The sequence below is a fragment of the Oenanthe melanoleuca genome, chromosome 10 (genome assembly GCF_029582105.1).
Source record: "Oenanthe melanoleuca isolate GR-GAL-2019-014 chromosome 10, OMel1.0, whole genome shotgun sequence".
NCBI classification, from domain to species: Eukaryota; Metazoa; Chordata; class Aves; order Passeriformes; family Muscicapidae; genus Oenanthe; species Oenanthe melanoleuca.
The window spans coordinates 15,648,688-15,671,796 of NC_079344.1; the positions used below are offsets into that span (position 1 = coordinate 15,648,688).

General features: G+C 43.6%; 1 protein-coding gene across 4 annotated transcripts in view; it reads right to left on the reverse strand.

Annotated features, from left to right (window-relative positions):
* MEGF11 (multiple EGF like domains 11) overlaps window positions 1–23,109 on the reverse strand; it is a 251,127-nt gene that overhangs the window by 90,388 nt on the left and 137,630 nt on the right. For all 4 annotated transcript variants that reach the window (XM_056500297.1, XM_056500296.1, XM_056500299.1 and 1 more), the window contains exons 7-8: window positions 2,633–2,879; window positions 573–693 (exon numbers count right to left, since the gene is read on the reverse strand). In XM_056500297.1, coding sequence (XP_056356272.1) covers window positions 573–693; window positions 2,633–2,879 — 368 coding nt within the window. The remainder of the gene's footprint in view (window positions 1–572; window positions 694–2,632; window positions 2,880–23,109) is intronic.

A 23,109-nucleotide genomic window follows, 5' to 3' on the forward strand; every position in this document is an offset into this window, starting at 1 on the left:
CAAGGACACTGAACCTGCCTCTGTGCCCTGGGCTCAGCTCTGCTGCCTTCCTGAGTCACAGATTCCCCCTGGCTTCTCTCTCTCCCCTGAAGGGTAACAGGACACTTTGTGCCTCTGACAATGCTGAGCTGGGCTTTGAGCTTTCTGTCCTATGTGAGGGCACTGTCTAAGGCTGCAGGAAATATTCCAAGTAACTGGAATTCATGGATAAAACTCTCTTGTCTCGTGGCATGCTGCTGTTTTTAAACTCTATGATGGCATCCACCAGCCAGAGAATCACAGAACCTTCAAGGCTGAAAAAGCTCCAAGATGATCAAGTCCAACCATTCCTCCTGCACTGCCAAGCCTACCACTGACCCCTGTCCCCAGGTGCCCCACCCAGATGTTTTTGGAGCACTTCCAGGGAAGGTGGCAGGTCCCACACTGGTGGCCTGTCTGTGCAGGTACTGTGCACACCCAGCAAATGTGGTGCCAGTGTGGGAATTGTTAGAGCCTGGCTGACACACATCAGCTGAGACAGTGAAGAAGGAGCATCCAATTCCAAGGCATGAGTGAGGAGGAGCAGTACCCACCATCCATCCAGCAGGACAGGAGCACTCCCCAGTGATGTGGTGACAAACTCCCCCGTTCTGGCAGGGGCAGCGCAGCTCGCACTGGGCTCCGTGGCTGCCGGGGGGACACAGCTCCTCACAGCTTTGGGGAGAGAGAACAACAGAAAACAAAGAGATCATTTTATAGAACTTACAGGAAACCGTAAATGAGGAAAACCCACAACACAGGTTATCATGGGAGTCCTCATGCAAATGATGAAACCTCAGTAAGGCTCAGCTGGCACTGCCAATTAGCTGAGATTCCTTTTATTTCTGCTGGGGTTGTTTATGTGCCACAGACCCAGCCCTGAAAGGCTGATGCATGTGTGTAACCTTTATGCATGTACCAATTCCCACCCATCTCAACAGGACAGCCCATAACCATTAAAACAGCCCAGGAAAATATGAGCTGCAGGATGAAGCCTTCAATGTGAATTATATGACATGACAATAAAAGGAGCTGCAAACAGAATAAAAGCATGGGATTAAAACGCTTGAAATTTCTCCAGTCACTACTGAATGTTAACATTTGCAGTGTATAATGGACTGGCAAGGACTCAGCATCATTTAAAGGCTATTTAAACTCACTGAGTCTCTCTCAGTACTCGTGGGGGGCAATGTGAGGGTAATCCCTGCAAAACCCAGCGGCTCCTACATCTGCACATCAGAGCTTTCAGAATCCAGGTTCTGAAACTACAGGATCTTGTCCCCCTAACAGACTGTCCCCTGAGGAGGATGTTCCTACAACATCAGGGGCTGGCCCTGCTGAGACCTCTGATGTCAAGGGGAAAACTCCCAAGAGTAAACAGAGTCCTTAGCAGTGAGTGCTTCCATGGCTGAGGTCACAAGTCTTAAAGGAAATCAGGTACTAAATAAAATATTCACAAGGCCTATCACTTATTCATGAGGGTTAACTCTGTCCTTATTTTTTACCTTCCCCCTTCATGCAGGTCAACAAATAATAACAGACTGCAAAAGTATTAACTCACCTGCAATAGATCTCCAACCAAATTCAGAGACTAAATTCTCTTTTCCCCTTAAATAATTCTGAAAAACTTAATTACTTCTGAAACTACTGAAAGATCTCTAATGAGAACTGATGATACACTGTGGGCAATTTTAAACAAGAAACTATTGCTTGCTGTCCTAAAATTAATATGCAGATTTTGTGAATCCTACTGGTAAACTTTCCGTGTGGTGGATGGGGATTTAGCTACATGATTCTCGTTAAAGTTAATAGGAGTCACACTGCTAAATCCCTGCTCTCTGTGCTTAAAACTTACCCCCTAGATACTAAGCTGATATAGTTAACAGCAATGCTTTCTCAGTTAGATTGAAAGTCAAATAAATTGGGGATGGAAAAGTCCCATTTGATGCTGCACTGGACTGTTAATGAGGAGAGAGTCCAACTGCTTATCAAAACTCTACTGTAATTTGGATTGTATTTATATTCTGAAATTAGGAACAGGTAAACTCGCTGCACAAGTTGAAAACTAGAAATGTTTTTTAAGCTTATTTTAGCACTATATTTTATTTTAACAAAATGGAATATAGAACTCTAGAATGGTTTGGGTTGGAAGAGACATTGAAGCCAGATCCAACTCCCTGCCGTGGGCAAGGACACATTCCACTATCCCAAGGTGTTGCAAACCCTGGCTTTGGACACTTTGAGGGAACCAGGGGCAGCCACAGCTTCTCTGAGCACCTGTGCCAGGGCGTCCCCACCCTCACAGGGAAAAATTCCTTCCCAATATCCCATCCATCCCTGCCCTCGGGTAGTTTAAAAACTCTCCCCTTTGTTCTCCCACTACACACCCTTGCCCTAAGTCCCTGTGCAGCTCTCTTGAAGGCTCCATTCAGGGACAAGGTATAACCAGCAGCAAGAACAGAGGTTCCGTTCATTCATTCTCTCTGAAATCCCGTTCCCTGATTCCTACAAAGACCAGTGTAGGGCAGGGTGTGAATTCAGCCGATGACTCGCGTCAAAGGCGGCCGAAGCAGGTCAGTTCAGGGGAGCCCCGCCGCGCCCCTGCCGCACTTACAACACGCCGGTGTAGCCGGGCGCACAGTGGCACTCGCCGGTCTGGTGGTCGCAGGTGGCCCCGTGGTGGCACTGGCACTGGAAGTGGCAGCCCTTGCCGTAGGTGCCCGGCTCGCAGAGCTCCTCGCAGCGCCAGCCGCGGAAGCCGTCGGCGCACACGCAGGCGCCCGTGATGGGGTTGCAGAGCGCTTCGTTCTGGCACTGGCACCGGTTGCTGCAGTGGGGCCCCCAGTGCTCGCTGTCACAGCCTGCGAACACACACGGAGTTACCCACGGGGGGACACGGGGCTGCCTCACCAAACAGCCCCGCCTGCACCTCGGCCAGAGCCTTCAAAGGAACCCCCGTTCCCAAACTGACCCCCCGACCTGGCTTTAACATCTGCCCGCACCCCGCCGCTTCAAGCTTCAGCATCTGCCCCCAGATCCAGCTTCAGCCTCCTCCCCCCAGACTCAGCTTCAGCATCTTCCCCCCCGCTAAACCCAGCTTCAGCATCTGCCCCCAGATCCAGCTTCAGCATCCCAAACCCAGCTTCAGAATCTTTCACCCAGACGCAGCTTCAGCATCTTCCCTCTAGACTCAGCTTCAGCATCTGCCCCCGCAACACAGCTTTAGGGTAGAAGGACACAACGACACCACTGTTACACCTAAAGTTGAGGACTTGTTTAACATCTTATTGGATCAGGTCCAAAATCTTTTAATATCCTGTTTCTTAGTGCTTTTAGATTGCTGGAAGGAATGAATTTATAGTGGAAGTAGATGCAGAGGGTCCCATCCTGCCTGCAGTGCACTTAATGGCAGGTGGTGTTGACAAGCAAATCCTGTCGATTTAATAATGTCATCAAATACTGTTTCTTTGTTATGTTCCTGTAAGATAATATACAAGATAATCTAAAGAAATATTTCTCCTTGGGGTTTTTTTTGTTTTGTTTTGGTTTTGTTTTTCCCCCCCTGATTTATTTATTTATTTATTTACTTTTGTAGTCTGGACTTAATAGATGGGAGGAAAGAAAATAACACTGGAGACAGGACATCCTGAGGCTGCCCAGGCTCAGGGATGAAGGTATGGAGTGAATATATCAGGTAATTCCTGTGCTAATAACAGCATCACAGAAGGATCCCAAGCCCTCTGGCCCCTGATACGGAGAGGAGGTTCCGTATGGAATGCATTAAGGCACGAGGAGAGCCCTTCATGTGATAATCCTGCCTGATCCCTTCTCTTTTGATACCATATGGAGGATGGGAGAGAGAACAGTTTCTGAGCCTTACAGGAACAGTTTATCCCAATTTGCTATCGAAACAGCACCTGTACTTCTCTTTGACCTGTATGCACTGAACAGAACTGAAGCAAACACCTGAAGTCAAGGTTTCCTCAGTAAAAACTCGGCAGGAAAATAAGATTTCTTCAGAAGCCCTACCATCCACTTAGCAGCCTTTCCCCATAGCTGTGGCAAGGATGAAGAAAATCCTCATCCTATCAGAACAGGCTACTGGGAAGGACACAGTTACTGTTTGCTTTCCAGGTACTGCTGGCTGTGCTCGGAGCTGGTTTCAATTTCACCACCAACCTTCCTGCTCATGGTACAAATCCCACTGCCAGGCAGGGAGGAGGGTGGAATCCCAGCAACAGGGCTGTCTTCACAAACTCTTTTATTTGCAAACATGGAAACTAATCCCAGGTGACACGCGCTGCTTCTCAGCCCTGGATCTGTTTCCAGGATTAGCGAGGTAAATGTAAAGCTCATTTAAGCCTGCTGCTTTTGTCCTAGAAATTTCATAGCCCTCTCCTTCTACAGTACTTGGCTATAAACCCACACTGGAAAACTGCCTTTACCCATTAATTTTGGCAATAATTTTATTTATTATCCTTCATTTTGAGAAGGAGGATACTCATTGGTCAGTATGAGGATATCCAGCAGAAAAAGAAGACAGCTCTTACTTAATTTGCACTGCTGATTACCAGTTTACAAATTTGTGTTTCTTAGGCAAGTGTTAAAAGCTGAAATAAAGCCTCAGAAGAAAATTCCAAGGTCTCCAAAAGATCTGCAGGGTGTTAGAGGCTGCAGGTGCAGAGGTTTCATCTCCTGCAGGGAGCAGAACACACCATGTACCCCTGCGCACAGTCCCACTCGTGCCTCTCCCAGATTGTTTTTTGCTTTGCCTCACTTCCCCCACAGCTGGAAACAGGGATGATAGTTCCTCTCTAACACAACTGGGAGCCAAGCAAACAAAATCTTACTCTTTATAAGACTTAAATTATTACTGAGAATCTGTGGGAAGAGATGATCTATCTTTATTTCACATAGACACTTGCTAAGGCTGTGTGAGCCTTCTGGGGCAGGGTGCAAAGCTGCTGCAGCTGCTGGAGTTCCCTGGCAATTTCCATTCCAGAAACACTAATTTGTTTTCTGCACAACTTGAACATCAAGGAATGCAGTTCTGCAGCTTCATAATGAACACAAATCTGAACCACAAAGGCCCAGCTGATGTCCCTCAGCATAGGAAAGTGGAGTTCAGGAGTCAAACTGCACCCTGTGTGCTCTGGGGATTGATTCCTGCCTTCCCACACCTCACATCAGAGCCCCACCTATAGGATGTGGCGTGTTCTGAGCTGATACAGCTCCAGTTGCAATTAATTTCTGTAATATGAATAAATAACACTCATTAGAAGATATGATTCTATCCTTGCTCTTTCATGCCTCAGGTGGGTGCTCCAAGCATCCAATTTGTCTGCTGGGTTTGTGTTTTTTGAAATAAGGTGAAGAAAAAAGAAAACCATTTGTAGGAAGGGAAAGCCATTTCCCATCATTAGTTCAAGCATCTTGTTTCAACAGCACAGTGCCTGCCCCAAACATATTTCCTTTTCTGTAAATCCATCCTGTTTGAACATTTATTTACAATCAGTATTTGATCATGTGCTTGCTTCCTCCCTGCAGCAAATTTCACCTCACAATCTCACCAAAGGGAATTGAGTGAAATATGACAGCAATGTGTCAGTGTAAAATTTGGATAATGAAAGTCCATCCTCACCTGCTTTTACACTGCAGTAACCTCACATGAAAATAAGATCTTTGCTGCTCAAAGTTTATCCATTCCTGTTGGTTTTCTTTTCCCCTTTCCTCTAAGTCCCATATTGTAGTGACTCCAATGATTGTGGAGTCATTTCACTGGAACATGGTATGATATTTATATAATAACATAATGATAACTCTGAGATCTGCACTGTGGGCACTTCTGTAGCTTTACCGAGGTAGATACAGGGAAGATAAGCTAAAATCCAAGTACTTATTCGTACAATTAACTCCACTGAACTCATCAGGCTCACTCAGGTGTGAGACTACTTGAGTGTGTAACTGGCTACAGTTCTGGGATCCAGTAGCTCCTGGTAGAAAATTATAAAACAGAAGAAACAAAAGACTTCAGCAACCAAAAGGTATTTTTTTCTCTATACATCAGTGTGGCAAATCCTGGCTTGTGTGCCAGTGACTCCAGGGTTCTGGGATGGAGACAGAGAGCAGAGCAGGCCCAGAGCCACGGGATCCTGCTGCACTGTGGGATCATCAGCAAGTTGTCCCATGGGTAAGGAGAGACCATTTTAAACCCCAGCCTCAGTCTAGCACAGTCTGATCCTGTTCTTGTTGATTGCCTCAGTGTGTTACTGTAATAGAGATAAATAATAACAGCAACAACGTGTGAACAGAGAGCTGATTAAAGCTCACACGAGCGCTCCGCTGTAAATGCAGATGCCATTAAAAATGTCAAAATGATACAGAGACTTTAACCAGACCATCAATAAGGAAAGCAACCTGAGAGAGGTGATGTCAGGGAGGTACAAATGCTTCCCTTAACTGCATGTGGGGATGTCAATACCATGAGGGATGAGTCTGAAGCAGCCCCTGTTCTCCTGGGAGATGCTACATTGAAGTGAGCTGCCATATTTCAGGTACGCGCCCACAGTCCCTGGCAAATCTGCTAACTTCCCCACTTTTTCACCTCTGGAAATATGGCTGGAGATGAACTGTCACCAATAAAAATGAATGTATCTCTGTAAGGGATGAGGCTGGGTGCCTAAGCACAATCACACCAGCGTGCACAGGGTGCTGTGACAGGAGAGGGATTCTCCCCTCCAAGGAGGCTGCTCAGGGCAGCACCAAGGGTTTTCCTCCTGCTGTCATCCCCATTGCCACACTGAAACCTCAATTCCTTCCTGAAGTGAGGGCTAATTCCTGCAGGCTCTGCAAATAGAATCATCAGATTCTGGAATCCTTAAGATTGGAAAAGACCTCCAAGATCACAAAGTCCAACTTTCAATTGAACACCCCTGTGCCTACTAAACCATACCATGAAGTGCCAAATCTGCTTGTTTGGGAACCCTTCCAGGGATGGTGACTCCACCAATTCCCTGGGGAGCCTGTTCCAAGGCTTAACCACTCCTTCAGTGAAAAAATGTTTCTGCTGTGGTTGTGCATGCACCCTGTTATCAGTTGTGTCCTGGTAAATCCACACTGAGGACACACAGGAAGGGCTGCTCCACTCCCCAAGGGCTGATTATCCCTGTAGGAATGATTAGGGAATTGCTGTGTTCTGGGTCAATAGAGACACCCAGCACCAGATGCAGCAGCACAAGTCAGGCACAATGAAGCAAACACAGAAGCCTGAAAGGTAACACATGAATAAATGGACTCCCAAGGAAAGGATGACATTTATGGAGTGACTTACCCCAATGAGAGAGAGTCAAAAGTGCTATTGCAGAGTTTTTCCATCACTGCACACACACTATTAATATGGAAACAGCACCTTTTATCACAGCAGCACCACAACCTGTGGTCTCAAGGTCTGAGTTTATTCTGTTCTCGTCAGCATCAGCCTCCCTGTGGCTCTTTTATAGCTGGGGACCAGTTCTGTATTGCAGGTCTGCAGAGTCAGTGGGATGTTCACAAACATCCTGAACAAGGCACAGCTGAAAAAAACCCAGGGTCTGATTTCCTTGGCCCAAGGACTCGGGACCATATTGGGCTGCTGGGGAACTTCAATTAATCCATACTTTAAAGAAGCTTTCTGCAAATTTGCTAAAGTACAGAAAGTGCTCATATTCAATAATCAATATTCTGGAATATTTCCAAATTCAGTTTGTACTGTTTAAATGAGATACTAGCCCTTAAAAATGCAAACAGGGGATAAAATTAACTTATTAAATCTAGAAGGACATGGTTTAAGAGAGATTATTTTAGAATTTGCTTTGAAATTAGGACTAGATTCTCTTCTTAATGCAACTGTTCTGTTGTAAAATGATTCTATGCATACAAATTGAGGTGAAATGTGGACTTAGCTCTGGGTAGGGATTTTTTTTGTCTAATTCAGTTTTGGAATCAGATGGTTGACCCAGCTAATGCAAAGCAGGCAAAGAAGCAGCAAAAAGTAACATGTAATGAAGGAAAATTAAAAATAATCAATTAGATTTTTATCCCTGCACTTTATTCAGCAGGAGAACTACAGCCCTGAGTTGAGCTGTGTCTGCTCCCTGCACAAACACGACTCCTTTCGGGCCAGTTCACCACCTTTGCAAACAGAAGCCAAGCAATAGGTTTGGAACACAGTCCATGAAGAGGGAATTCCTCTACAATGACACTTCCCAGCATTTTGTGCTGGCTGTGTGCAGCACGGAGCTGCTCAAATGACACCAAAACACTGCTAAAGGCATGAGCCAGGTCACTGACAAATCACCTGCTGATCTGCTTGAGTCTAACCCAAAAAACCTCTGTCTTATGAGACTGATCACCCTTGGAAGTCTAACACACATTAATAACACTCAAAATAACCCAGATTTTCAGACGTGCCCTTCAAAATTGTTCTTCCAAATGCTTAGGGCCCAACATTCTAATTCCATGATTTCACCAGCTGGGACACCTTCCACTGTCCCACACCCAGGGGTGTGCTCAGATGTCCTCAGTGAAAATTCACCTGTACTCAATCAAGCTATAAAAATGCAATTTGCAGACAGTCAGTGCCACCCCTGGATAACTCATTACCTACCTGCCTCAAAGATTCCAACCATATTAAAAGCAATCTGAAATTAAAGACTTCAGGACCTTAGCAGGACTCCTCTTACAATTTTTCCTGGGAGCAGCCAAGGGCCACTGGCTGTTTAATCTCTGTGCAGTAAGTGGCCCATGGGGAGGGTGACAGCCCTGTGCTCTCAGTCCATCACCCACATGTCAGGGCTTTGCTCTGTCCCTGCTGATGAACCACCTGAACATCAGCCTGATGACATTCTTGAAGAGATTTTTCTTATTCTTCATTTGCTTTCATTTGGTTCCCCAAAGCAAACAGGGAGCATACCATGTAAATAAGACGTTTGACTTATGGAGTTGGTGTCACAGAAATAAAATGTCAGATTAAAGGTTGGAAGGATAGCAGTAATTCAGTTCTTGAGCCTATGAATTATTACATTTTCTTTAATTATGTGAGCACAGGGTACGCTGGCACTTGCTGATTTCTGAGCTTTTAGCTTTGCAGCCTTAAGGTTCCCAAACCTGGATTCCTTTTATCTCCAAAGCCAGACTTTCAGTCACAGCTCAAAGAATTATAATGAAGAAAATGCCAGCCCCAGTGTTTAGAACTCTAAGACTGCCCAGAGAATGTATTTTGCATATGTAAATATGCACCCAAAAGGAAAACCCCTGGGGTTAATCTGAGGCTGGCAGGACTTGGAATCAGTCTCCTCCTCCCAGTTTATAGAACAGTCTTCATCAGGTAGAAATGGAAAGCTGGGAAGGGAACATCAGCTGATTTTCCCCAAAATGAATATATTATTACTCACAGGAGGAAATCTATCTCATTTTGTGTTTAGGGTTTTTTTCCTTTCTTAAGGACAGGAGAACAGATTTTCATCATTCAAGAAAGATTTTGCTGATTCTCCCTGAAGTTCCTGCTCTGGATCAGATACAGAACATGTGGCTGATTTGGGCCCTGATTTAATCTTGGATGATGATCTCATTAGTCACTGACTCTCCAACATGTGGTACCTAATTCAGGCTCAGCACTTTACAGATCCTGCAGTTTATTTAGTATCCTCTGAGGAAACATTTGCTTTCCAAAGTAATTCTTGTTTAAAGAACATTCCTACGGTATTCTGTAGAATGCTTACAACAGTTACCTAGCTGGAGGTTTGTCTTTTGGATAAATGAAAACAAAATCACTCCAAGTCACAGAAAAGTTAAGTATTTGGATGTCAGGCTCATCAAATCCTGTAATGAACTCAATATATTTTGGAAGCAGCAAAAAGGAAGAAGCAACTTCTACTCCTGACAGATATCAAAGAGTGCCGCTTACAGAATTTCTACTATGAGCTATTTTGACAGACGCTTCAAAAGAAGTGAAAATTAGAACATTAAAAAACCTGAGAATATTTCCTATTTCTTTTTGTAGAAATTACTGCTCTGTTTAATGAGCCTTTAACTCTACTGACACTCTGGATCTTACAAGGAGTTTAAAATCATGGAACGCTTCATAAGGGAGCGACAACATTCTATACAACACTGGCAGCTTGTCTTCTCATTATAATTTTTGTGGGGAAGATGCTGCATTCTTTAAAATGTTTTTTTTTTAGCATCATATTAATGGGAGGCAAAGTCTGTTCTTTAATTAGAATTTTACTGTGGTGAATTAAAAAATACATGGGCAGAGTATCAAGAGTCTAATAAAACTAAATGAAGATACTATCTTTCCTCTGCATGAAACCCAGCAGTCTTTGCTCTGGCAAAACTTCCATCAATACTTCATTATTATTGTCTAGGACAGGCTTGTAATAATAATATCTGCAAGTAACTTACTTCCAGATTCAGTCTTCCAACTGAGTAAAACATTCTCTCAACATCTGGCAGCAGAGTAGCTCAGAGAGGGCTCTGTCCCCAGAGATTCAGAGCTGTTAACACGACAGCAGTGCCTGGTGTGAAAAAGCCACATGCAATATCCACGTGGGCTTCTTCCTACTCCAAATAATCTAAATAAACCACCAAGGCAGTTGTGGGAGCATAAGCAAACCGCCCCTCAGGTCAGTAACTCCTACTGACTTTGATGCAGTTTGGAGCAGACCCACAGGGCCACAGGGAGCTGCAGGAGGCTGCCCAGGCAGGCTGCCCTTCATCCACATCCTCCCCAGCTCCTGCAGCTGGGCAGGAGAACTTCATCCTCCACCTGGGGAACCCAGCATGTGGAGAGCAACCTGATCCAACCCCTGGAGTCACCTTTCCACCATGTGTGACTGCAGAGGATCGAGCAGGACCAACCCTGGCTGGCCACACTCCTTGTTTTTGACAGCTCACAAACCCAGCCTTGTCGAAGGTCACCCTGCTGATGTTTTGCCAGGCAGGCAATATCTCTTTATTTGCAGTTAAAGCAGGGCTTAAAGGAGAAAAGCTTCTTGTCACGACAACAAGAGGTAGAGGATGTTCCTTCTCCTTGTCCTTCCCACGCAGGGATGTGTCCTTTCTCTTGCAGCTGCTGAGCAAAGGGAGCAGAATAGAGATCTGGATTTGCTAAGCAGGATTGGGCGAGCAGTGGGGGAAATCAAGACATGGATATGGAAGAAATGCTGTATCTACCTCAGCATCTTCAAATTGTACCATAAAGTTTCCCCTTCAAGGGGATGGATGAGCACATCCTTCATGCATAACGTAACTTGCAGCCCTGACTCATCAGTCATTTTTAAGATGGTCAATAAGCAATTTATTTTATTGTGTTGATATTGAAACATGAAGTAAACACTGTGGATTGTGGTGTTCACTTTTATTTCCAAAGTGTAGCTGGAGAGTAAAAAGACCATGTATTCTCTTTGCTACAATACCCTCCTAATGACTGCTCACAGAATCTTGGAACAGTTTGAGTAGGAAGGGACCTTAAAGAGCTTGTTCCACCCCCTGCCCTGGGCAAGGATACTTTCCACTGTCCCAGTTTGCTCCAAGCCCCGTCCAACCTGGCCTTGGACACAGCCAGGGATCCAGGGGCAGCCACAGCTTCTCTGGGCACCCTGTACCAGGGCCTCCCCACTCTTCCAGGGCAGAATTCCCTCCTACTATCTAAGAAAAATCTCTCCTCTTTTAGTTTAAAACTTCTCCCCCTTGTCCTATTCCTGGGTCACCTGTGCACTGCTCTTCAGCGAAACAATATCAGCTTAAAGGATGTTCTGCACCAGCAACTGAATCTAGGAAAAAATCTTACCTTTTCTAGTATGAATTCTGTTACTTACATTCAGAGAGAATTAGAGCAGCATAAAGCCCAATGGCCTTTGAAAAGGGGGTGTCTTTTATATCTAAAACAGTTCAAAGGCTTGAAAAAAGCTGTGTGCAGGTATCCACACCAGCTACTTGCTGTTCTCTTTTCTTCTAGGCATACTTGAACCTTCACATGCCTCTTTAATGTTACCTAATGTCTTCAAGCTATCTTAAGTACACTGCTGTCTTTCTCTTATAAACCATTAATAGTAATGTCCCTTTCAGGCACAGAAAAAGAAGCATTTTTGTAAAAAAGTCTTGCCCTGTGTGACCCAGTAAAAACTGGAACGTTCACTCATCTAAACACATTGCAAGACTCAGCACAGTCTCTGCAAAACCTTTCTGATATTTACCAACAGAAAATAGCAAGTCTGAAACTACTGGTGGGAAAAAAAAGCAAAAATACTTAAATATCAGATTATTACATTCTCTTTTCACATCACTCAGGCATGGAGATGTGGGATGTACTTTTAATACAGAGATAATCATGAGGCAGACAAATACTGCAGAGCTAAAATACCAGGAGCCAAAGCCTGTGTGTCCCTGGGTGTGTTGGGAAAGGCAGAGGACACAGAGCCCAGCATCAGGAAAGGTTTATGCCAGAAAAATTCCAGAATCCTTAGAGCAGCACCTCAGACTGCACCACTGCTGCAGCTCTCCTGCACCACTTCTTTAGGATGCAAATGCTGAGAGAGCAGAGCAGGCTCAGCCAGCAAAGCACCAGCCCTGAGTGCTGAGCAGAACATTCAGGCACCTCTGCCTGTGTCCCTTCAGCTTCCTCTGCCCACCAGTGGGCTTGTGTTTCCTTCTGGAGAGCCAGGCAGGAGGAGAAAGTCTTGTCTCATAAATTATTGAGATTGGATGTCTAAACCTTGATATTTTATTTTGACTTCCCAGCATGTTCCAATGTTGTTCACAGAAGCGTAAATTAATGCCAATTTCTAAAGCAGAAGTTGCTCCAAACTGGGAAGTGAAACTTTTTTGTTATGATGTTAAAAACAGACAATTCTTAAACTGTTTTACATTCTGAAAAACAGGCTGATCAAAACTGTTCGTGCTCACAATCAGTTATGGGTGTACTGAGCTGAAATGTTTTGACAAAATCCCAGCCATATGGAAGCCAGTGCTTTCGGAACAGTTTCCCCATTGTGGATTCCTGCATTAAGTCATCAAGTGTCAGGCAGGAAGAAACACTAAATCATCACTCCACATGTTTTTTCCTCATTGTTTACAAACAACCTGTTTGTGCCTGCAGCATTATCCATGGGTCAACCTCACAGAAACCAGGAAAATCCACACAGCAGCTCCACTTCCCAGGCTCAGGGTGCCAGTCCCTGGAGGTTCAGCTGCAGTCCGAGGAACTGTGGAACAGCTTCACCCCTGCATTAATTTAATTCCTCTCTTTTTTTATGAAAACGGACACACATGGCTTCCTGACTAGATGGCAGCAGGGAAGCAAATGGGATTTTACTAGAAGGGAGAACAACACCTGGGCATTAAAGGTTTTAAATGCCAGACTCCCTTTAGGGTTCAGATCTCTACATTCTCCCAGTGCAGCAGAGATATATCTTAAAAAATCACAGGGAAAAGAGGTTGTCTGATGAGACCATAACCAAAATTGTCACTGGCCATGCTGCACAGTGCCATCAGCAGCACCTCAGGATCACCCCGGTGCCCTTTGCATCCAGGGAATTTCTTTCCATCATCTCTAATCAGCTTTGATAAGGGCTGGCCTCTGTGGGTTAAGTGAGTACCATCTGGAAAATGACACTGATCCCACAGCTTTGCTGTTTCCTTGGCTAAGAAAGGTGCTCTGCTCCCTGCAGAACATCTGAGCAGACACCTAAGCCCCCAAACATTAAATAATCAATGAGCAGAAGGAGGCAGGAGCCCACAACAGGAAGCACCCAGGGAAATGCTGGATATTCCCAATGCCTGTGAGGATGGGGACTGTGTGCTAGGTGGTGATTTAGGAATGCTGCTGACACACATGCACAAATCTGATGACACAGGAAATTAGCATCCGTTCCTCTCCCCCTGCTTCAGAAGAATTTACTAAATTTAGCTCACTCTTTAAATATTAAGGATATCTGCAGAATGTTGTTGTTTTTGAAAGGGTTCTTTCCTGACTGGATTTTCCTCATCAGGCTTAGTAATCAAGTTGTTTTATTTGGAATGGATAATTATTAGTTGAGTGATTAATTATTCAGAGTACATTACTAAACAAAATTCAAAGTATGCTGGTGTAATAAAAAAAGTGACAATATGCAACTATTTGCATTCTAAACTGTGCAGTAGGATCAGAACATGTAGGGTCTCCAGGTACGTAAATGTGGTTTTGCACATTGAACAGAATTGTCTCCATCACCAGAGTCCCATGCAAACACTGATTAATTCTCAGGGTCCATCTATTAGCTGGAAAATGTATTTAATCACCATTTCATAGAAGGGAAACTGAGACAGTCAAATTACATTAAACTACAAAACTCTCCAGAAAGGAAGTGATAGAACTGAGATAGGACAGCTCCAAGATCTACAGTGTAAATTTATGCCATAAGTACCTTATAATATATTTTTTCACTACATTTATAATCCTGTGCTGAATTAAACAGATGAAAAATGATTCTTTAATGTATACAGAGATTAATTCATAAAGTACTTTTCTGTTTCTCATCAATAGTAATGTTTTAAAAGTGGAAAGTTGGTACAAAGAGCTTCCCTGGGATGCAAATTGCAGTGGGATGTGGCTGGTGCAGGACTTGAACATTCTGGGGAAGGGACCCAGCCCCTCCATCCTGCTCAGCCAGTGCTGAGACACTGAGTGACACTTCCTGGGATTCTCCCTCCTGGTTTTCCAGGTCCCAGCTCCACCACTGTCTTTAAGGAAATCTGGGATCCTCCAGGTTGGTTTCTCTCCATTTGCTTCCATTCCCATTAACCCTGACAGTGTTCCTTACAGACCTGTGCTGATCTTCTCCCTCAGTTGGTCTCTACCAAACCAAACCCAAGTTACACAATGTTTGCTGCAAAATTTTCCATAGACTGTGCTGAGACATGGTAGGTTTTGTTTCCCTGCTGATTGCCAAGGCTGCACAATTGGAATTTTTGCAAGGCAAGGGATCCAAAAGGCAGTAAAACTCCTCATACAGAGATTGCTGGAGCTTCTTCAAGTATTTGTTAATTAAAATTATTACAAGTAAATGAATTAAGTTCATATTGCACCAGAAGGACTTGCCCTTATAAAGACCTCACAGCCAGCAAATGTAAATTCTTTATTGTTCTGCAACTTCATATATGCAGACTGCTCTGTTTGGCACATCCTTAATTCCTGTCAAACTAAAAGAATTCTAACATTTTCTGTCAGAGAGCTGGTGTAAAACTTGAAGAAGGCTTAAAAAAACCTCTACTGTTGACTCATTTCACTCACTCCTAGGCAGATCTGAGAGAAGGAAGATTGAAAGCAAGCCCAAGAATTATCCTCTACTTTTGAAAGGCACACAGAAAAATTAAACTGGGGGATCAGGATCAAGGCAGTGAAAATTATTGGGTCTGTGCACTTAAAAGCTGAAGAAGATGACTTCCCACTGAGACTTGAGAACACAGGTGCACATAATTTTAAAAATCTGCATTTCTAACCTTTTAAATTTGCTAGCAAAGCAAGGAAGTTGTTGAGAAACTGCAGTAAACATGGCAATTCAATCAGCTCCTTCCAGAGTCTATCTCACAACTTGGTGATTCCTGAGCCCTGCAGGTCAGTGGGTCATGGAACCACTCCTTGGTAGCAGCTCAATGGAGCTGGAAGCAGCACAGCAACACCTTTTTAGCAACTGCATAAAAAAATCTCTTAATTCCCAGCTATGGAGGCTCTGGCCACCAATGGTCATTGTTGAAACCAGCGTCCTGTTCCCTGCTCCTTCCTAGGAATGCAAGAGGAGCTGTGTAATGAGCTAAAGCCAACTTTCTAACAGCAGTCTGGGAAAGGATTCAATTTTTCCAACTTTGGTATCAGTTTCTGTGCATTTTTAAAATCAGAGCTCTACAATCAACAATTTACAGGTGATAACAGTATTTTTTCAAGTTTTTAAGTGTGTCAGAGGTGAACACAGATTTCTAGGTGTTACTTTTCCTCAAATCAGCCAAAAGACTTCAGGCTTATTCTTAGACCCACGGACTTAATTATAACCTCATAATGCAAATACTGTGAATTTCATTAAAAATCAAAACACCACTTGACTGCCAAGAAACAACAAGCACTTTTATGCATAGGCTGACTAATTCCATCTTCAAAGCTTCTGAAAAAACAGTAATTATAGCTCATCATGGCTACACCTTGAGACATAACCTTGCACTTGCTCCTGCCCGCCCTGTGCTTTCAGAGGAACCACTGATGACTGTTTACATCTCACTTATGGCAACAGGACCCATGGTGGAGCAGGGCCACAGCTGTGACTTATGACAAATGCTGCAAAGACAAAGATTTATAAAGCATAGACTCTAATTACAACCCTGATCCACAGCCCACTGAAAGGAAAGCCAAAGACACCGCTCATTTTCCCAGTGTAGCCTTATAACCTGATTTATCCTCAGATTTGTCCTGGCAGAAGAGCGTTGAGCTGCTGCCCACAAAACACTGCCAGGTGGAATCTTTTTAAAAAAGATTTTAAGCTGTCGATCCAAGTCCTTGTTTTCTCAAGTCTCAATTATGGGACCATTTTCCCTGTGGGAGCTCTTTATTACTTCCCATTGGGAGCACAACTCACCCTGAGCGTGGCTGCCAGAATTCCCCTCTCACGTTCTGACTGCTCAAGTACATCCACCTTATTTCACACTATTTACACGAGTGCTGTAAAGTTCTTTATTGATGCCCAGGTTTTACAGCTTCATTTTAAGGTACTCAACAGTTGTGCTCAGATATAGTGGATGGATCCTCCTGCTTCCATATGTTCTCCATTGTCAGGGAGGTCCAAGCTGGCAGCTTGCTGAGCCTGCCTGAGACACAGCCATAAGTCTTTGGAACTGGGACTTCTAACAACTCTGCTTTTCCTGGTTTTTGTGCAAACCACTCAATCTGTCCTGGCTTTTAAACTAAAGATGTTTTTATTTGCTCTTAGCTTTGAGTGGTCTTGGAAATACCCATCAATGAAATACTCTTATTATAAAACACTTTAAAAAACAGGTTTAGGACTAGAAAAGCTGTATGAACAAGATCATAAACTCCTGGAATGGTTTGGATTGGAAGAAAGCTGGAAGATCCTTCATCCCCAGCAGTGGGCAGGGACACCTCCACTATCCCAGGTTGCTCCAAGTACCATCCAACCTGGCCATGGACACTTCCAGGGATCCAGGGGGTAGCCACAGCTTCCAGGGCCTCCCACCCTCCAAGGGATCAATTCCTTCTCAATATCCCATCCATCACAGCCCTCTGGCAGTGGAAGCCATTCCCTGTGTCCTGTCCCTCCATGCCCTGTCCCCAGTTCCTCTCCAGCTCTCCTGGAGCCCCTTTAGGCCCTGGAAGGGGCTCTGAGCTCTCCCTGGAGTCTTCTCTTCTCCAGGCTGAACAACGCAGTCCCAGCTTACCACCAATGATTACTAAAGAACATTATATGAACCAATACCAGCAGTGACCAGTAACACATTTACCCAATGTTGTCCTTTCTGCCATCACATCTGTCATAAATGTGAAAGCTCAGAGAAAATATTTGGCTATAGGTGAGCAAAACACAGGAGTATGAAGACCCAAAGTAATCCTGCACTTTCCTGCTTTCATGTGTGAAAGTTGAAGAAGGAGCAAGGGGGGGAAGAAAACAAGGCATGGAAAGTATTAGACAGAAAAAGGGAAATCACTAAGAGTAGAAGGAACCAAGGAGAAAGAGTATGAAGGAAAAGAACACTGAGATAGGCTAAAAGAAGGAAAAAAAACCCCAACTACATAAAATCCTGAAAAAACAGAGGAAAATAAGGAGCTGAATGAAAGACCACATGAATTCCTGCTGTCCCTGCCTTTGTGTCCTACTTTATGTGTCCCTGAAAATAATGAAGGTCACCAGCACATTAGAGGAAGTAGTCAGCAATGAGAAGCCCATTAGAACCAGGACAGAAATGATCAATTTGTTTATCCTTGTTATCTGAAAACAGAAAACAATGTGGGAAGGGGATGAGTTCATCTTGCTCCCCAAGGCTTTCGTTCCCCAGCTGCTTCCTCTCCCCAGTGCCATGCACATGATTCCTGCCTTTTACTCCTGGATAGGCAGGGAATAATGACTAACTGTAATAAAATAAATAGCTGCTTCTTGCACACACAACATCTCCTGTCTGATTTCCTGGGAGCTGCATTAGCAAGGTTTATAAGTCAATTTTTAAAACTCAGGACAGCATTAAAAAACTGACAAATGCCACTTCGTCACATCCCTGTTGTCACAGTTATTGAGGCCTCTGGAGAAAGTGTCAAAGAAATAAAGCAAATTTCTTTTTTTGCTTAATTTGTGTCAATTGATTTCCTATTTTTAATTAATAATTCTAATTATGATGCAGCAAATTTACCCAACAGACACAACTGGTTTAATCAGCATGTATTGATTGTAACAGTAGAATTATCCCAGTGTTCCTGACACCATTGATTTTCTGTTGTGTGACTGTAAGAAAACAGCAGCTGGACAGACTCTGGTGTCAGCTCACAGTGCTGATGATCCCTGAGCTATGAATTGGTGCTCCTGACCCAACAAATAAAAACACAGACATTATCTACTGCTTCAGCACTCCAGAGGAGGAATCTGGTGATTAAGGTATGGCACAAATAAGGGGTTTAGTCATAGCAGCAGCAGCAGGAACATGAAGGTGAAAGACACTAATCTGAGGCAAAAAGGCAGCAGTTAGAAAAGTCCAATTGTAAAATTGAGCTAAATCATTTGGTGTAAGCTCCTAATTTGTTCTCATTTTGGACAGTTCCAAAACATTTCTTTAAGCACATGCTTAAATATCCAGGATAAAGACTTTAGGATATTTTTGAGCTGAATCTCACAGTTTTTGTAGAATCACAGAATTGGAGAATGGTTTTGGTTGGGGAGGACCTTAAAGATCATCCAGTCCCACTCCCTGCCATGGACAGGGACACCTACCACTATCCCAGGTTGCTCCAAACCCTGTCCAGCCTGGCCTTGGACACTTCCAGCTTCTCTTGGAAACTGTGCCAGGGCTTCACCACCCTCCCAGGGAAAAATTTCCTCCTAATGTCTAATCCAAACCTCCTCAGTATGAATTTCCAGTCTTGTTTCAGTTTTTTCCCTATTTTTTCTCCGTAGATCACCTCTGATGGTGCTCCCAGAGGCTGTAGTGTGTCCACACCATCAAGACCTGGTACAGCCTGGGCTCTCTCAAATGTCACTGTTGTCCCCAGCTTCTCCAAAAGCAAAGCATTGGGCTGAGATAAGAAAGGGAATTTACACAGAAGGCACAGTGTAACCTAAACCACTGTTTAGCCTTTTTGCTAGAATCATTGAGATTTCTGCAATTTTCTGCTCATCAGGTTCCAGATTCTGCAGAGATTATACTAAAAGCCCATTGGAGCAGCACAGAGAATTTTGATCCATTTGCAATTTGAACACTCCAACTTTGAAAGTGTACAAGGCTTTGCAGGATAAGGTGGGTTTGAACTGACCCTCTGGAGCCAAGATGTTCCCAGGTTTGGAAGGAAAAATGATGAGATCTGAAGGCTGGGCCAAACCAGTATGGAGGGGAGAAGAAAAACCAAGGTGGATGTTACTGCCTCAGTCTGGGAAGGCAGAGACATCTCAGCATTCCCAGGGGGAATTCCTCAGCATTCCTTTAGGTGTAGCCTGGGAATGGAACCAGCCTCTGGCAGAGATGTGAAAGGGAAAGTCTGATTTGTTTCCTTGCAGAGTTAATCACAGTGGAGCAGAAGATAATTCCCCAAGTTTCCCCTCATTTGGTTTTCCACAATAGCTGACAATACAAGCATACTTAGCAAAAAAAGATGCCGTGGTGGAGGGGAAATCATGAGTAATAGAAAAATTATAATTTTTCCTGAAGCTGTTAATTCATATTAAACATTTTCAGTTCTGCTTACTCGAACTATAATGTGTCAGGAATAAACATGTGATTATACTAGCTAGCTTTTTGGCTAAAATATTTGGAACAGTAAAATTGATAGATAATTACAGTAACAATTATTTGTTCCCTGCCAAACCTGCACTAAGGCATGTCTGCCTGTAGACTTATGCCTTTTTAAGCACAAAAAGATAAGCAGTACACATCATACACTTTGAATAATGAAAAAGATATCCTATGGCCAGCGTTTCAGAAGTGGAAACAGACTGTGGTTTGATTCAAACCATATCTATTTATGTAAAATGGGGTTTTAATTGGAGCTACTTATCCCCATGATACAAATGAGGCAATGAAAAATGATTGATGCACTCGGGTAATTATTGTTATAGCACCTTGCAAACTACAACAAAAAAAACTTTCATGTACATAATGGCTGTTTAAATTTTAATAAGATACAGAACTACTTGTCAGTAGGCAAAATATTAATGCTACATTTTGAGCAATATTTATCTTTAAATACAAACAATATTTAACTGAAAAATCAGAATACATGAGAAATGCTGGGTGGGTTTGTTTAAGTGATGAATAGATTTATTTTGGAAACATTCAGAATAAAGTAAAAAATGCATTAACTGGTTAATTTTTAATAGTGGGGACATCCAAAGATGATACAGCATAAACTCTCTGTCTCCCAAAGTGTAAAAGGAGGCAGTGAGTGTGATGGTGCAGATATATCTGGTCTCATAAGAGTCACTGTTGCTGCTTCTCCACTTCTACCTAACAGCAAAGGTTAAGAGTGCAAATCCAGTTTCTGTTCATTATTATACAGCATGAATAGCAATATAAATTCTTAATAATTGTTATACCTAGGGGGGAAGTAAAGCAATTCTGCTCATTTAAATGAAATGAAAGCTGAGTGCTCCAGCCATCCTTTCCCTCTCCAGCCATGGAACACTGCCCCAGCAGGACGTGAGGCTGCTCCTGCTCTCTCCACCGTGGCTAGATCAGACCTTTGGAATCCTGAACAGCCAACAAGGCTCAAAGAGGCTCTTACAGAGCACAGGACTCCAGCAGTGCAGACACCAAGTTCAAGAGTCCTGTTACAGATAAGTCTTCTGCAGATAAAAAAACTGCAGCAAAGAGACTGTCTATACAATCAACTCTGGTGTCATTTGTCAGGGAAGGAAGGTCTACGTTAGCCTCAAAAAAATGCCAAGAAGCTGCTTATAGGAGAGGAGGGTATTGAATAACAGACCAAAGCAATCAAGACCTTCTCTGGTTATAATCTCATTTGTGCATTGACAGTATTTCAGTCAATAGCCTGTCATGCACTAGCCAAGAGTTGTATTGCAAAAATGTTTGGGCCATCATCTCAAATTTCATAGCTGGTGCCCTACAAGGTCAGAGAATGGAATCATTACTCTTAATAGGGTGAGTGATCAAGCCATAAATCCAGCAAAATCAAATCTTATTTTGGTGTTTCCTATAAAGAAAAATAATAAAACTTCCAAAACATTAAATTTTTATATATCATCATTTTGAGCAACCAGATCCCATTGCATCAGGAAAATCAGAGGCTTCTGCATATAAAGCATGATCTCACTTTCACTGGAATCAATTACAAGTTCTCATTCTCAGAGAGTAGGGGATAATCACAGAATCACAAATGGTTTGGGTTGGAAGCAAGCTTGAAGATCATACCATCCCACCCCCTGCCATGGCAGGGACACCTTCCACTGTCCCAGGGTGCTCCAAGCCCCAGTGCCCAACCTGGCCTTGGACACTGCCAGGGATCCAGGGGCAGCCACAGGGAACAATTCCTTCCTAACATGCAATCTAAATCTCTCTCATTTTTAGTTTAAAACATGTCTCCCTTGTCCTATCACCATCTATCAGCGTAAAAAGTTACTTTCTGTCTTTTTTTGTAACCCTCTTTAAGGCTTCAGTGGTGGTTCCCCAGAGCCTTCTCCCCTCCAGGCTGAAGGGGAGCAGTCAGGTTCTGAAGGGGATATTTCATTATTCTGTGTAGTTCTGGATGCAGATTATCCCATTCTGGATGCTTCTACTGGACCAAGCAAATGCAGAGCAGAACAGGGAGCTTGGCACATCCTCCCCCACTCCAGCAATTGCAGTTCCATCCCTGCACTGGGAGCTTTCCTGCAAATAAACACCTTCATGGAAGTAGGGTCAGCACACAGGATCAGTCAGACTCTGTCACTCCAAACATTTTCTTTTGTTTCTCAGTGAACCTGACTCAAGTACAAAACCCCATATGAACCCCTCAGATCATGGCATTTGGTTTGTTTGTACAGTGGAGCAGATGCCCTGTGGATGAAGGGGAGAGTGGTGCCTCTGACTACAGAGCAGTTGGTTTAAACCACGACAGCATCACTGCACTGCTCATTTTTGTATCGCATTGCAGCTTCAGAATATAATTGAACTGTTTGGCTTTTGAGTGCCTTTTCATTGGAAATGCAATATTAATGAACCCTACTGAGCTTCCCCAAACAATAACAGGGATATGAATAAAAAATTACCCCTAACCGTCCTGATTCTACATTAAACTTCCTAACCCAGCTATATTTAACACCAAAAAAGGGGGGAAATACCCAAAGTAGAAGACATTAACAAATTGTGAAACATGGATCAAGGGCATTTTGCTTAAATCCTTGATTTGATCAGTTCAACATATGTCCCTCTCATATACCAGTAATCACCTGGATACAGGGTTTAGCAACTAACTCTAATTATAGAGATGTTGAGCAGTGATTTTTTTAAACTGAGAGTTAAGCTGAGAAGAGCTTCTTGACTAGAAGCCAGTGTGCTCAATCAATTAAATTATCATAAGAGAAGAAGAATCAGACCAAGGGGGAATGCGGATGTGGATGTGAAGCTGATCATTAGCACAACTGAACTGTCACCTCGGTGTAGGCTGGAATGTGGCCATACTGAAGATTGATGGATGAATTTTGCTCAGCAGAGAACAGCCCACAGTGAATTGCTGATAAGATCTGAAAATAAATCTTACAATGTTACAAGGCAAGGTGGAACTGCAGCCTCTGCAGCCTTGCTGTGGCCCACAGGCTGAGCAGCTCCTCCTGTCTGCCTGCTCCCAGGGGCCTTTCCTGGGCTGCAGGAGCTTCT